This window comes from Girardinichthys multiradiatus, chromosome 3 (assembly GCF_021462225.1).
Source record: "Girardinichthys multiradiatus isolate DD_20200921_A chromosome 3, DD_fGirMul_XY1, whole genome shotgun sequence".
Lineage (NCBI taxonomy): Eukaryota > Metazoa > Chordata > Actinopteri > Cyprinodontiformes > Goodeidae > Girardinichthys > Girardinichthys multiradiatus.
The window spans coordinates 26,750,727-26,768,138 of record NC_061796.1 but is presented as its reverse complement, the minus strand read 5'-3'; the positions used below and the strand labels follow the sequence as shown (position 1 = coordinate 26,768,138).

At 39.5% G+C, this 17,412-nt stretch overlaps 1 protein-coding gene across 2 annotated transcripts in view; it reads right to left on the bottom strand.

The window, feature by feature from the left end:
- The window catches only part of grik2 (glutamate receptor, ionotropic, kainate 2), a 559,972-nt gene that overhangs the window by 126,636 nt on the left and 415,924 nt on the right, over nucleotides 1-17,412 (bottom strand). For both annotated transcript variants that reach the window (XM_047360664.1, XM_047360665.1), the window contains exon 11: nucleotides 12,269-12,492. In XM_047360664.1, the coding sequence (XP_047216620.1) occupies nucleotides 12,269-12,492 (224 nt within the window). The remainder of the gene's footprint in view (nucleotides 1-12,268; nucleotides 12,493-17,412) is intronic.

Genomic DNA, 17,412 nt, shown 5'->3' with positions numbered 1-17,412 from the left:
TGTAAATACAGCACTTGCTTTAATTTGGTAAAAAAAATATGAGTTCATGAAATGAATTAAATTCTGATTAACATTCACTGTCATGGTACAAGTACACTCATGAGACACTATATTGTCATCTAGTTTTCTTTTCACCAGGTTGTGAAGTCTGGTCATCAGACTTCTGTGACTATGACCATTGAATGGAAACAGATACATTCTGTCATAATAGAGAACACCATGTGATTGGTGAAATCCAAACCCAGCCGAATACCTTATAACAAATGTCGAACATGGTATTCAAAACCTTAGGATTTGGACTTCATTTGTTTGGTTTCAAGCTACGGGACCTAATTTATTTGCCGTCACTGAGTCGACCTTAATTTTCTTTGTGTGGCAAATAAAAAAGAGTGAAGCCATATGTCCAACAGCTGAAGTTTGGATTAATTATAATCATGGTCGTTGACAGTGGTGCCAAAACCTGCAACAGAGTGACTGAAAAAGAGAAGAATCAAGAAATGGTAATAACTCAGTTATCATCCATTATAACTGAAATGTTGTCATGGCACCTTCAGAGAGCTGTCTGTGAACCTTATCGAACAGATGGAAAACTCTGAAGGAGAGTGGTCCAAAATTCCATGAAATGGATATGACAAACATGCAAGCACATATGGAACATGACTGACTTAAGTTATTGCTGATAAAGGTGGTTCTAGAAATGATAAACTCAGGTGAGAGGACCGTTATTTTTACAGATTTTAATCATCCTGTTATTTGTTACCCTTTTATTGGCCTATGGGTACACCTGTAGAAGAGGGTGGACTTGGAAATAAAGCCTCAAAAAACTGCACCCTCGTCTGAATCATTCATGTGACTTCAATACTAATAACATAAAATGATTGAGGAGTGGCTTTGAATTAGACATACTCAGATTCCAAAAGTAGCTCCTCATGTGGGCATGCTCATATCAAAGGCAATTCCCTCAGCAATTTAATCGATGGCTTCTGAAAATAACCCCATTGTCAGCCGAGAAAAGAACTAATAATCCCTATAATCTTGGAGGAGCATTAATATTCATCAGATCAAACGGTTCATTTCCGTCATGCCCACGCTGGCTCTTGTGCTGCCTCTCACTCAGCACACTCCTCAAGCGGAGAGATATTTCATTTATTCATGTTAAATAAAAGTGACATTATATTAGTAAAGGTTGATTGGTCTACAATTAAGCAACCTGACCTGATTTGGGTTGTGCTGTTGTAGAGGGGGACAGGCCTGTCTGACTCAAGCTGCTGAACACACACTAGGGTTTGTCTAATCAAATTGTAATGCTTAATGTAGACTTGTCTTAGTGAGGGTTGTTTCATTCTAATGCAAATGAAAAATTATAACCTTAATTGAATAACCTTTTTCATTTGCATGGAGGCAAAGGCAGATCAAACCTTAAGTCTGTTTTCATTTCCATTTCTATATAGGGTGGTCGTAATGTTTTGGATATTATTAAACAAGACTACATGAAGATGTATGGCTGCACTGACAAAATGACAGTAGGAGAACTGTATCCTATCATTGACTAATGGATTTCAGCATTATAATATGGTTAGGGAGGGTGTTCCTTTTACCCCTGCAACACTTAAAGGATAATGTGTAGTGTACCTCCAAGAACTTTTGAATGCCCCCTTCATTTCAGCTTTAAAAGAATAATTGGCCTTAAACGAATCTGTTTCTAAATTTGCTTTCTTGTCAATTTGCCTTGCCAAATTGAGTTCGGCTGAACTGCAACCTTGCAGTGGCACGCGCAACTGTGACGCAATATCTAGCACAGAGAAGCCAAACACTACTCACCACCAAAATGACAAGTTAAATTGTCAGAGGGCCTATGCTGTATGTTGGGAGTGCTGATTAGGTCAAGAGATGCTAAACTGATGCATTTACAGAAGTCAAGTAAGCATAACCTGTTTCTCATGGAAGTCTATTTTCTGTCAGTTTGATTCAATTACCCTGCCCTTACACTATCTCATGCCATCAGTTCTTGAGAGGGGGAAACACTGAGCAAGGTCAAAAATGAGATAAGAAGAGACAAAAACAGAGAATTCACCTGCAGGTTAAAAAACACTGAGGGCGTTTTATCTTACTATGGGGGCAGGGTCATACTACAGAAAATCCCGTGATGATGCTCAAACAGAAAATGAGACAACCATCTCTCCATAGATAATAAAATTATTTAAAAAGAAAATCTATTTTGGAAAAAACATCTGTTTTTATTTACTTATTCTTTTAAAATGGCAGGGTGAAAATTATTTATAGCCTTCTCAATAAAGAGTGGAAAATTCTTTACTAGCATTACAGCAATCAAATCCCTTTTAGATTTTCTTATCAGCTTCTTGCAAGTTTCCACTGGTATTTTGATGAATAATCTTTGGTGATGAGCTCCAAGTCTTTGAGGTTGGAAGGCCCAGCACCAATCACCTTGATGTTTCGCTTCCTTCACAGATCCTGTGCCACTCAAACATTATTATTACTTCAAATTAGCGAAACAGAAAGGTTACCTTAAATCTAAATCTTCCATGGGTGTGAATAATTTTGGACTTAAGTGAAAATATCAATCAAAATACATGGTTAACTGAAATACATTTTCTGTAGCAGATGCGTACAAATTTACTAACAATGCTTGCAATTCAAATTTACAGAAAGTCAGAAATTTACCCTGTCAATCTGCTGCAGTATACAGTATGACAATATGTCTGCTACTGTAAAATAAATACGGTATGTTATCGGCTCCCTGACATCAGACATATCTGTGTGGGAGCTTTGCTTCCCAAATAAAGTTTATATTTATATCTGTAAATAAGTGTGTTACAGAAAGATTTCAAAATGAAAGCAAAATGATAACAACTGCAAAGTTTGGAAGTTTCTAGGTTATGAAACCCAAGATTATTCATGAAGAATGTTTTTGCCAAAATGAAGTAACATATAACAAATTGAAGACTTTTGGCCGTAATTTGTGGCCATAATGCAATTTCATCTTTGGAGAAAACAAAATCAGCAGTGATATTTCATGCACTGATTTTCTCTTTTTCTTTTCCTACAACATGCCAAAAAGATGGCACGTTAGGTTTATTGGAAACCATATATAGTGTAACTATAGGAATTGGTGTGGACTTGACTGGTTGTTTAGCAAGGTTTTGTCCCAATGACCACTGAAGATATGCACACAACTCCTGCGACCCTGAAAATGGAAGGACAATCTTATCTGTTCTGAAGGGCTTGCATGAACTGTATTGAATATGACTTAAATCCTAATGAAGCTTTGTTAGTTCCTATTTTTAAATATTTTATTCAAACACGGGCTAAAAACAACGGTAATAGTGGTAGATATGAACATGTATACATACATATTGTATGTATAGTACGTATTGTATTGGCAGATGGAAGCAATATGAAGTTTTATTTAAAGATTTATTTGAAAAAAACTGTTGGGGGGGATTGGCAAAAAGGTGCTACTTGAATATGAAGAGGCATAGATTCTAAGTGCCTAACTAGAAAGCAACTGGACTTCTGATCTGTTTATAGATGACATCCAAAGACCCCTTCAGTTCTGACCGCCAGTTAGGAGTGTCAAGCTTTATTTGTTGTTGACTGGGTTGTTATAGGCACATCGCCCAATCCTGTTTTCTGTATTTGGCTGTTGTAAAATACATTGCCACCATGTAAACTATTTAAGTCATGTCTGAAGGCGCAAATATTTGTAGAACCACCTGGAGAAACCAATTAAAGGCTCCACCTTTGTTCAATGTAATTTTCAGTTTCAACATAGACTACCTTTTGCTTCTTCATTGTAGAGGTCTGAACATTCCTATATACAATAGACTGCATATAACACACTGATGAGGTTGTGTTTTTGAATTTTGTCGTTTGAAATGCAACAGTATATTGTGCTTGGAAAATATCCTTGTTAGTTTTTCCTGACATTGTGGCTACATATGACATTCAATTCAATTCAAAAATACTTCATTAATCCCAAAGGGAAATTAATTAATTACATGTAGTGTTGTTAAATATGTTTCCTTGCAGCAACAATGTCCAAAGATCAAATCCTGGCCAGGGCCTTTCTGCCTAGAGTTCGGATGTTCTCCCTATGCATGTGCAGGTTCTAGTGGTGAGAAATCACAGCCTTCAAGGTATTCAGAAAAGCCTCTAAGTGTTTCCAGAAATAATACAATAAGTACATAAATAATATTGTATGTCACTAATAAGGTCAAATAAATTAAAATAATCAGAGAAAAGCTTCTATGCAATATAACGATGTAAAAAGAGCTTTATTTTAAAGTTTCTGGCTTAGATCTCTTTCTTACTGTGATTTCAATCTGAAAAGACTCACAAAGAAAGGGATGGAAATTAAAAACGTTTTAATGATGTGAAATTACATGCTGAGAATGACATGAGCTAAGATGATCATTTGTAAAGCTTAGATTTATGATGTCTTCCCCCCCCCGCTCCGACACTGGTGGTGAATTGGCGGCCAGGGAGCGAGGAAGCCAGGAGTAGATGTGAAGGAAGATGGTGGAGGTGGGGTGGTGGAGGGATGAGCTCAGCTGACAAGCGAGGATGAACACGGCAGAAGGTCCTTTAAAAGCAAGGCGTCGGAAGGTGATTGGATGGAGAATTAGATGGACAGGATGCTGATTGGAAGGCCGGGAGATGCACAGAAAAGTCATTGGACAGTGGAGACGGTGAAGGTGAGTCTTTCACTCTGAATTTTCGTCAAAACTCCATTTTAAATTTGGAAAGAAATAAGCTAATCAGAATTTCCTGTCTAGGTCTCCTCAAGGAGAGTGTGTCTATGTTGGGGTGTTTTTCCTTCATTATCTGAATAGCTTCAGCATTAAACTGAATAGCAGTGTAAATTCTGTAATTTCCATCAGCTAGTTATATTTTGATTTGCAGTCAGTGGATGGTTTTTCTAGCAGCCCAAACTTTTACAAGACAGTTTTCCAATAATACAATAAAATCCAAATTAATTACTTAAAAATCACACAATGTGATTTTCTGGATTTTTGTTTTAGATTCCGTCACTCAAAGTTGAAGAGAATCTATGATAAAAAATTAAAGACTTCTACATGCCTTGCAAGTGGGAAGACCTGCTAAATCGGGAGTGTATCAAATACTTGTTCTCCCCACTGTATACATTTTTTTGCAGTTATTTTCCATGGTAATTTTACTTAGAGGTGCAGTCTGTCTTACTTTACAAGGCTAGTTTTCATAAGCTTTTCTTGTTAATTCATGTGTTTCAGTCTGCTCTGCAAAGCTAACTGAGCAGTCCACTGGTGAGATATTCATCAAAGTTAGAGAAACTCCACGTGGCCTGTTTGGGTAAAACAGCCATGTGATTATTAGTGCAGAAATGGCAGTAGGCAGGCTGTAAGGTTGAACTATCAGTTTACCACTGACCCACAGCTAACTAAATGGTATACTTAGTAAAGTTAAGAGTGCTACCTAATTCAAAGTTTAAAAGGTCTATGTGCCTATGGTGGGGGGAGGCACAACTGTTAGAGGCACGCCTCACCATTTGTTTTCCCTTGGTTCTCTGGCTTCCTCCCACAGTCCAACATATGTATATTTGGTTTATTGTCCACTCTGTTTGGTATGAGTGCAAGCATGTTTGGTTGTTTGTTCTGCGTGTCTCATTGTTGATCTCTGAAGAACTGGTGACCAATCCAGCATACATATGGGCATAGACGATGGATGGATGGATGGATGGATGGATCATAAATCCAAATAGTATTATGGAAAAAAGGATGATGGACAGAGAGTTCTGTCAGTAAAGCTGACCTTTTATATGAGCACAAATTAAATGGTCTTTTTTATTCAGTGGGTGAAAATGTACTTTGATGCATGAAAAGGGTCAGTGAGTTACAGCACATTCTCAATCCCTGAAGGCCATGTAATAATCAGATTTCATTACTGCAGAGTTTCAACAAGATAGTGAGGTATAAAGCCTGACTACACAGTAATTATTTAACAAAGCATTGCTTCAGCTCTGTTGTTGTTTTCTTCAAAATATCTTTAGGTAAAGATTCAGGATTTCTGATTCTCTAAAACTAAACATGTACACAATCAACAGGCTTTAGCAAAGATGTAATGTCCAATGCCACCTGCACCACATCAGTGATAGAAAATAGCAATAAAAACAATATAAACAATAATCCATAATGTGGTGAGTAATCATTCAACTTTCCATCAGTGTGGAAGAAGCCCACAAATGGATAAAAGAAAGGCTGATCTAACTCTTACACTATACACTAGCAATCTGCCTGTTAGCGGTCTCACTGACATATAAACACAAAACTCACCCATCACAGCACAAAGACAAGCTCACAGAGATAAAACATGTGGTAAACAAATATAATTTCAACTTTTGTTTGTGAGATTTAGTGTATAATAACTCTTTGTTCTTAAAAACTATGTTAAAATGAATGTGAATCATTAATGTAAGAAAAACAGATGTGAACAGGAAGTAAGAGAATACAGCTCTCCACCATGAAACGGTGAAGCAACATAACGTAAGATCACAATGTATAGGTTTAAAGGGAATGATACTTAACTAACTAAACACTAACTAACTAAAAGTTAAACAACTATCAAGTGTCAAGATAACATGACTTGGGGCTTTGTTAATCATGCAGGAAAATATTAGGTGTAAAAATTGTGAGATAAACAAAATCCAGTAACTATCATCTAGCTCTTTCATGCTGGAATAAAGACCAACATCTGATAGAGAATCAAAATAAGCATGAATATTAAATAGAGTTAAAATAAGAAAACAAAAATAAATTTATAAAAAACTTGAGGTTTTCAATTTCATCATGGAACGAAGTAAAATCAACAGTCTCTGTTCACAACGTATTCTGCCATAAGGACATTTTGTGAATTTGTGCTACCGACTAATGTAAAGACATGCAACTGTAATCTAGCATGCATTCGTGTACACAGGAGAAGAGAAGGTATAAACTGAAGGGGAAATTAATACACTTACCCAAATACACACTTATTAATAAATACAGATAGGTGCATATTCTGAGCCAACTTAGATGACAGTTGCTGCTTTTCATTCTCTTGTGTGATCATATTGCCAGTAACATAAAAAATGTGTGTGTTAACAGTAAAACTGCCGGGGTCAGGCTGCCAGAAAGCCCTGTGGCCCAAAAGGTTTACGGTTAACAGGGATCTTCTTTTCTCTTCTATTCTTTACCAAGATTCAAACTGCTGCCACAAGCTAAACTGACCAAAGTTAAGAGACATTCCAAACCCCACTGTTCCAGTTTCCTCCTGAAACTAGGGGAAATATTACAAGAACACACAACAAGCACCCAAGATGAGTTATGCCCTTTTAGAAAATACTGTCTTGATTTTAGGTGCACTTAAGCAAAACTACTTAAGTGATTCGCTTAAAAACAAAGACAATAATGGAATCTCACAATTTCAAATCAGGACCTATTGAGTCTTTAATTATACTAACAAAAAATATCTTGTTCTGTAAATAATCAATTGGCTTGCTTTATCTAGATTTTTTTTCACCTCTCTTTATGCAAAGCACAGCTGAAATTCAAATTCAGGGAACAAATGAACACATCTGCCTGATTTTTACCACCTTCCATTGTTCCACTACTACAGAACTTAGAAGAACATCCAAACTGTCTCAACAAGAAGAAAAGACTGTGACATTTTTACTACACTCTGAGGCAGTCTGAAAGAAGCAGTCCCTCCCCAGGGTTTTCAAGAGGAAGGCATTTTTGTACCAAAGATCTCAATATAAGTCAAAATTAAACTCTAGTGTACAGTTCTGGTCAGGAGATTACATTCAGGCATCTTGAGCATGAGCGTCATATTTTTAATTTATTTAAACAGTTTTTTTTTTTTCAAGTTAGTAATTTGTACACTGATTGGTAATAATGTATATTTGAGTCTGTATGTATGATTTTTACCAAGTTCAGTTAGAAAAAAATACCAATAAAATTCAAACGTATGCAACCAGTTCTTCGTTTTAAAAGCCAATGCACATTATTTCTACCCTGGAAGAGTAGTTGTGGTAAAACAACACATTCAGATCCCAAAATTAACAAGACATTCAAACCAATGATGAATGGATGTAGACTCACAATGTACAAACTGTGGCTTTACAGTTTCAAAAATAAGGCTTAAAATATTACTCTAATTTTATTAAATGGTTAATTTATTTTTCTTGTCTTACCTACTCCTCCAGTAAAGATGATAGAAATTTACCATGTCTGATTGTGGAGGCAGCTGAGAGTAGCAAGTACACACCCCCATCCCTAGAGGACTGGGGGGTGGAGATAAAACCCAACTCACAGGTTAAAACCTCTGAAGGTGAGCAATACCTGCAACACCCTGAAAGAACCTTCCACTCAGCTGTAAAATGTAGAAACTGCTCTCCAGAGATTTCCTTCCCAAGCTTGTGGTTTTCCCCACACATCCACAGGGAGTCAACAACAGGTATGAGAAGGCAGATTAGATTCAGTGGTGTGGTGTCCCACCCCACTTTAATAGACAGCCATGAACAATACCTGGCTGCGGATCTAGTAGAAGTAAGTAGTTTAAGAAAGCAAGATGGCGCAGACGATGGCCGCCTCGGAGCTTCGCTCTCTCTTTCTTTGTGTATTTAGTGTTTATATGTTTTTTGAGCCACAGTACTGTGGTCTCGGGCCACAATTCTGTGGTCTCATTCAGTAGAGAGGAACTTCTCAAGATCAGAGTCCTCTCTTGGGATTTTTTCACCATCTTTTATCGATCAGAGGTTCACTGAGCTTTTGGCAAGCGGAGCTGCGGCACTCTATGGGATAATGCGCCAAAAGTGCCGGAGGGGGAAACGTGTTGGTGCAATAGTAAAACTCCGCAAAAGAGGACTTCGCACACCAATGCCTTCAATCCATCTGGCAAATGTCCGCTCTCGAAGCAACAAGATGGACGAGATGCTTCTTCTAATCTGTAAAAACACGGACCTCCACGGATCAGCCATTCTCTGCTTCACAGAGACATGGTTGAGTGAAAACATCCCGGACTGCGCATTGCTGTTGCCAGACTTCCAGCTGTTCAGAGCGGATCGCAGCGCGGAGCTATCAGGGAAGAGGCGAGGAGGCGGAATCTGCTTTTATATAAATGAAGGTTGGTGCAGAGACATAAAAGTGCTGGCGAAAACCTGTAGTCCTGATCTGGAGTCATTTTTCATAATCTGTAAACCGTTTTATTCACCGAGAGAGTTTTCCTCGTTTATAATAATTGGCTAAATCATTCCACCACATGGCTGCACTTCTGCCACGGAAAAACATCTCGCTGAGCTGCTTACAGACGTGGAGAAAAAATACACGGACTCTTTCATCATAATGCTGGGAGATTTTAACAGTGCAAACCTCTCCAATGAACTCCCCAAATACAGACAGCATATTAAGTGTCCCACCAGAGAAAATAACGCACTGGACCATTGTTACACAACTTTAAAGGACTCATATCATGCTGTTACCAGGGCTGCTCTGGGTTTTTCAGATCATTCTCTTTTCCACCTCATCCCAACCTACAGACAGAGATTAAGAGCTTCCAAACCCATGGTTCACACTGTTAAGAAGTGGACTGAGGAATCAAAGTGGACACTAAAGGCCTGCTTTGAATGCACAGACTGGACTGTTTTTGAAACTTCAGCCACTGTCGTAAACCAACTAAATGATGTGGTCCAACTAACTGATGTATGATGTGGTGACATCATACATCAGTTTCTGTGAGGACATGTGTGTGCAGACCAAGACCTTCTGCACCTTTGGGAACAACAAGCCATGGTTTACTCCACACCTCAGGAATCTGCGCAAGGACAAGGAGGAAGCTCACAGCAGTGGAGATTGGGCACGGTACAGGCAGGCCAGGAACAGACTAACAAAGGAGATCAAAGCAGCCAAGAGAAGCTACAGTGAGAAGCTAATGAACAGCCTTTCTACTGGTGATGCTTCGGCTGTATGGACTGGTCTGAGAAACCTGACTGCCTATAGGAGCCCCACCCACCCATCCTGAACAGAATCCTCGCCTGGCGAACCGTCCGAATGGCAGCGCTGACAGGAAGCCATTCACACCTCAAATCATCCCCTCTATATGTCATTCAGGAACAAGTTCTTCCCACAAAGCAACCAACCCCCCACCATCAGATCCTCTGCCTGCACTAAAGATCTCAGAGGAAGATGTAAATGAGCTCTTTCAGCGCATGAAAACAAAGAAAGCTGGAGGATCTCATAATGTCTCCCCATTATGTCTGAAAGCCTGTGCAAATCAACTCGCCCTGATCTTTACCCGGGGGACTGGGGAGCATCTTCTCCCGTAGCAGATCTATAAGTACTGGTGCACCCCAGGGGTGTGTACTATCCCCACTCCTTTTCTCCCTGTACACAAATGACTGCACACATCATCGGACTCGTCCGTGAAATTCATGAAATTTGGAGATGACACCACTGTCATTGGTCTGATCCAGGACGGTGATGAGTCTGCATACAGACAGGAGGGGGATCGGCTGGTACACTGGTGTTGTCAGAACTACCTGGAACTCAACCCACTCAAGACTGTGGAAATGGTGGTGGGCCTTTGGAGAACGCCACCCCCATACATCCCCCTCACCATCCTCAACAACACCGTAGCAGCTGTGGACCACTTCAGGTTCTTAGGAGCCACCATCTCTGAGTGCCTGAGATGGTCTTCACACATAGACACTGTTCGAAAGAAGGCCCAGCAGAGACTGTACTTCCTGAGGCAACTCAAGAAGTACAACCTTCCACAGGAGCTGCTGGTCATCTTCTATACTGCCATCATACAGTCTGTCCTATCTTCATCCATCTCAGTGTGATTTGGCTCATCCACAAAACAGGACAGGTGCAGACTGCAACAAATAATCAGGACTGCAGAGAGAATAATCAGGGCTGACCGTCCCTCCATCCAGGACTTATACAGGTCTAGGGTCAGAAAAAGAGCTGCAAAACTCTCGGCAGACCCCAAGCACCCTGCACAAAAACTGTTTAGAGTTTTACCTTCAGGCCGCCGCTACGGAGCACTGTTTACTAAAACCAGCTGCCACAGAGACAATTTCTTCCCCCAGGCTGTTTCTCTGTTGAACATTCAATAGAGTACCAAACAACTGCATACAGATATTGCAAATGCACCTTTTTATTTATATATGTGTATATTTGTATATATGTATATTCTGTAATGCAAAAACAAAAACCAGAGAGCAAAGTGCACCGGAGTCAAATTCCTTGTTTGTATGTACGAACTTGGCAATAAAGCTGATTCTGATTCTGAAGATTTAGGGGCTAGCAGCCTTTACACTTGACTTGCAGCCCCCTCTACGATCCCTCATCTCCATCAAGGCGACAGGAGAGCTGTCTCTGGGACTCAGGTGGTTCATACCACTCTCAACTGCTGCCAGAGTCCATGGAGCACAGGGCCCACCGCTGACATTTAGCGTGGTTTGGTTAATAATTACCAATTATTAATGAGAATTAACTAATTGTAATTATTACCTGCTTTGAGCCCATAATCACAACACCAGAGGACATCTCTGACTTCTATTCGTAGGTCATGATTTTTGGTTAAGAAAATTATTTTTCTGAATTCAAATTTTTTATTATAATTTTGATAAATATTAATTAATCAATCATCATAATCCTTACAGAAGAAACAGCATGAGGTCTAAGACACCAATGAAGGTGAGGGGAAGGTGGGAGGGGGCTGCAGCCACTGACATCAAGCCTAACACATCTCACACACTTATGCACACACACATACAATATATGAGCGCACAAGCTATCTGACACTCTCCCAGACACGTACACATAAAACTCTGAGACGGTTGAAAGGTCTACAATATCTCTGCTCAGGACCTGTATCCCAGTGCCTGTCAGAATGCCGTTGGAGCTTTTTAATGGTATCAACACTAAAATCCGACACTTCTGGTTAACCCAGCACCTAATCTGAATATGAAGCAAGATATTTTTCTAACAAGGAATTCTGTCTGTAGTACATGTATACAAGTGGAACATGTAGACTATATTAGTGATTTGTTACAATTTAACATCAAAAACATGGCACTGTAATGATCCTGAGACTAAACTTTTATTTATTTCAGTACTGTCACAGAGTACTATCACTAAAATGGTAAATCAAATGTGTGAGGCTCATTCATTTAATCTAGGCACGTGTCTGACTTTGTGTAGAGCTGCAATCACTTGAAGTGACATGTTACCTGGCTATGACAAACAGCACACAACTGACACCCAAGTAAGCCAGCAGAATATACATCCAGATATCAGGTGAGAGAGGGTTGAGGAAGGAGAAGACCCCCGGGTTGGTGCCGTTGGGCTTGCGGTACAGTATACTTATACCCAACGTCATGAAGGGCTTCGAAAAGTCGATAACCTTCTCACGCACGTATGTGATGGCGAGGGGAGCCACTGCCAGGTCAGCTTTCTGTCAACAGAAAAAAGAAACATGAAGGAGGATAGCCTTTAAGTTACAGGTAGAGAAGACATTTAGAAGCAATCAAATTAAGAGACACACTTTTTACACACTGCAATCTGTCCAAGACCACTTTGCAAGAAATTTAAAGCCATCTTTTTTTTCCTACTCATCAAGTATACTTTTCCTTGTTACACTGATCTTTTTGTTTCTAAAGTCATTAAATTTGTTTTCCTTTTTCATTTCTGTGTCATATTTTTCAATTTAATACAAGCTGTAGTGTCGACTATCATGAAGCCATGAAGGATGGCTTGGGAATCCTTTTAAAAGGTGCTTACATTGGAAAGAGGTTTAACCTTGAAACTCTTACTGTGAACATATAGGACTGTCCTGTGATATAAATTCTGATGTACTTCTGAGTAATGCAAAGACCTGGCATGATGTTTCAGTATGTATCTACAAGATGGAAGAAGTCACTTGTTTAGTATTAGGCCACACTTATACTTCACAAGGACTAACAGGCACCCTTATTAGACATACATTGTTACATCCATAATGAAAAGTGCATCCATAATGCAAACATTCCATTTGGAGAACACCAAACTCATTATCATTACTGATGGTGACACTTGATATGCTGTGCATTCAGAGATGGCATTCTGCATACCGTCATTGAAACAAAAGTTAATTTGGTTTTATGTTGCCTTTTGTTGGGACCCAGTCATGAATTTCAAAATTAAAACTCCGGTACGAACTCTTCTGGAACTTTTCAAAATAAAGTGCATTAACCTTCTATCGGCACAGCCAGGAAACGGGATAACTGCAGACTTCCTGTGACACCACTGCCCAAATAAAAGCACAGTTGTTACTACATCCACCCTCTTCCACACCGGTGTTCATCGGGATAGGAGAGGGACAAAGCGCGCTGATGTCTCTTTGCTGGCAAAAAGACATAAACTCTTCAACTGGATCCAAGAGTGTCATAAGATCACGCGATCATATGCACAAGTTAAGTATGCGTGAATAACTGTTTGTGTATCCAGTATTCATTCATAAAAACGAGAATTAAGGTACACGCCTGGCTTGACTTTCTCTTTCTGAGGCCTACAGAAGCAAACTGTCCCAGAGAAGTTCCCTACAGAGAAGCAGTCTATGAAGCCGAGCGGAGTGGTCTCCCAGTCTGGAAGGAAGACAGCAGAGACGCTATCATAATGGTAACGTACAGTGTGGTTAGCGGACAGAACGGGCCGTCCTTCATCCACAGCCACGGAGGTTAGCTAGAAGCTAACCGTTTGTTCACAGAACGGCTGACAGAACAGCTGCCACTCCCACAGCTAAGGAGGTTAGCTGGAAGCTAACCCTTTGTTCACAGAGCTCTCTTCAAACTTCATCGTCGCTTGGACAATGTTCCTCACTACAGTTCATGAGGTTAAGTGTTTTGGCAGAAAAACATAGAAGTGATTTAGGTTGAAATGATCTAAACATTTTTCATTTATGAAGTTTGATTTTGTTTGCATTGAACTCAACTATCTTGGTGCTAGCAGGCTATCTGCAGCACACGTGCTCAGGTTGTGTTCTTTGTATGTTTTTAAAGTTAAGACACACTTTATTAAAGGGTGATTTTAAACAGAAGATTAATCATAACGCGTCGTCTGCGCTTATGCATTTTAACCCTTTTATTAATGGTATTTTTTTAAAGGTGTGTGTTTAAATCTGGTGCTAAGCTAGCAACTTCTTTGTTAGCTTAACTGCTAACAGGTAAGGACATGTGCTTGATGCTAAATAATATTTACCCAGAAAGGTTTAGTTTTCAATCCAGTAAATAATGTGTCCCTAACATGATTTTACTAAATTTGATAACTAAGTAAACACCATTAAGCCCAATTTCTCCAGAAAGATTTGGCTCTTTCCAAAATATTCCCATAATAAGATTTCTTCAAATATTATTTTAATAAATAAAGGCAGCTAATGAGACACCGTTGAGAAATGGTCATACAGAAGGTTGGTTTTATTCAGCAGATCATTATTTAAAACATTATTTTATTAAAATAATATTTTATCTGATCTTGCATTGTGAATGGTTGTCTAAACGTTTGCTGATTATTGCCTAAGTTGGTTCCAAGACTAACTTAACTTAATTTCCAGATTCTTCAAGATAATCCTTGGTTCTCAAACATATACATTGCATGGTAATGTTGCATCACTCTTTTGGTCATGGTTTCAATCATCTTTAATCAACTTGTTTATATTGTACATAGGCCATTACTCTTCCCTATTCTTTAATTCTGCTTGGTAGTTAGTTGGATTGTTTTAGCATAGTAAAGGGTTTGTTAATTGAAATATGTTTGGCTTTGAGTTGACTTATTTGTGTTAATAAATTCTTGTATTTTAAGAAATTGTGTGAATTCATTCCATGTGTGTGCAGAGTTTATGCTGTTCAATAATGTCAGAGCTCGTCTCACAAGTTTCTATTTTGTCCTACTACCATCGCCTTACTGGGCTGGTATTCAGAGGACAACCCTTAACAGACCGAAATATTATTTGATAAAGCATTAAAATATTAATATTAAAATTTAAATAATATTCTCAGATTCATAATCCCAACACTTTTTATCAAACTAACTTCCTAATTTCCCTCTAACCTCTGACGTCAACAAAGCATTTTTGTCCACACAACTGCTATTCCCTGGATATTTTCTCTTTTTCTGACCCAATTCTATACATCGAAGAGATAATTGTGTTAGTAGGTCAGTAGTTTGTGAAATTCTCGGATATATTATTCCTCCTGTACTGTCTAAAGCATTGCTCATTTTTGGAAGATTATTCCCTCTGGTTTTAGATAATGTACAGCTGGAAGAGTTTTGCTTATACTTTTTTACTTTTGGACAATCACTATGATGCATAACCATTGCAGTAAAGTGTTTATATAATACCTGGAAGCAGCTGATTTACATCTCTAGAGCTCAAATAATACCTAATCTGTGACCTCAAATCCCAGATGCATTGAAAAGGAGGTGTTGTTAGTGCAGAGCCAGAACAACTAGAAGAGAAAGGAGGCAGTTCAAACTATCTCTTCCATCCATCATAATCGTGCAATGAAAGATCCTTGGCAAACAAACTGAATGAATTCAAGCCCTAAAAATAATTGGGCCAGACAATCAGCAATGCAGTATTATGTGTTTCACTGAAACACGGCTGTAGGAACATACAGGGGTTTGACAATGAAACTGAAACACCTGTCATTTTAGTGTGGGAGGTTTCATTTCTAAATTTGACCAGCCTGGTAGCCAGTCTTCATTGATTGCACATTGCACCAGTAAGAGCAGAGTCTGAAGGTTCAATTAGCAGGGTAAGAGCACAGTTTTGCTCAAAATATTGAAAAGCACACAACATTATGGGTTACATACCAGAGTTCAAAAGAGGACAAATTGTTGGTGCACGTCTTGCTGGCGCATCTGTGACCAAGACAGCAAGTCTTTGTGATGTATCAAGAGCTACGGTATCCAGGGTAATGTCAGCATACCACCAAGAAGGATGAACCACATCCAACAGGATTAACTGTGGACGCAAGAGGAAGCTGTCTGAAATGGATGTTCGGGTGCTAACCTAGATTGTATCCAAAAAACATAAAACCACGGCTGCCCAAATCACGGCAAAATTAAATGTGCACCTCAACTCTCCTGTTTCCACCAGAACTGTCCGTCGGGAGCTCCACAGGGTCAATATACACGGCCGGGCTGCTATAGCCAAGCCTTTGGGCAATCATGCCAATGCCATACGTTGGTTTCAATGGTGCAAGGAGCGCAAATCTTGGGCTGTGGACAATGTGAAACATGTATTGTTCTCTGATGAGTCCACCTTTACTGTCTTCCCCACATCCGGGAGAGTTACGGTGTGGAGAAGCCCCAAAGAAGCGTACCACCCAGACTCTTGCATGCTGTGATGGTTTGGGCTGCCATATCATGGCATTCCCTTGGCCCAATACTTGTGCTAGATGTGCGCGTCACTGCCAAGGACTACCGAACCATTCTTGAGGACCGTGTGCATCCAATGGTTCAAACATTGTATCCTGAAGGCGGTGCCATGTATCAGGATGACAATGCACCAATACACACAGCAAGACTGGTGAAAGATTGGTTTGATGAACATGAAAGTGAAGTTGAACATCTCCCATGGCCTGCACAGTCACCAGATCTAAATATTATTGAGCCACTTTGGGGTGTTTTGGAGGAGCGAGTCAGGAAACGTTTTCCTCCACCAGTATCACGTAGTGACCTGGCCACTATCCTGCAAAAAGAATGGCTTAAAATCCCTCTGACCACTGTGCAGGACTTGTATATGTCATTCCCAAGACGAATTGACGCTGTATTGGCAGCAAAAGGAGGCCCTGCACCATACTAATAAATTATTGTGGTCTAAAACCAGGTGTTTCAGTTTCATTGTCCAACCCCTGTATGCTTGACTCCAGCGTCTCTCCGCATTGCTCTCTAACCATACGAGCAAATAGAATTTAAAGAGTAGTGGCAAAAGCAAAGGAGATGAATTAGCAGTGCTTGTGAACAACATATGGTGTAATCCAGGATGTGTGTCATCTCTGCAGCCTGTTTACTGAACTGTAAGTAATGTTTTCAATATTATTTCAAGACAGCGATCACAAGTGTTATTTTAAAAACTGTTTACACTTAATAGTCTACTGTTGCCCATGCTGCATGTAGATGCAGATACATTTGGGCCTGTCTTTCAGTGTTTAACCCTGTCTCTCCTAGATATAGCTAATGGCTGAGCTTCTACTGTTAACTAACTGTATGTGCTCTTTTTCATACTCTAGACCTGACAACTGGCTCAGAGCTCATCTGCTTAGCTGTCTTCCTCTCCTAGAAGAAGTCACTAAAGAAGCTATAACCATTGAGTTTTCACTGTTCTTTCCTATAG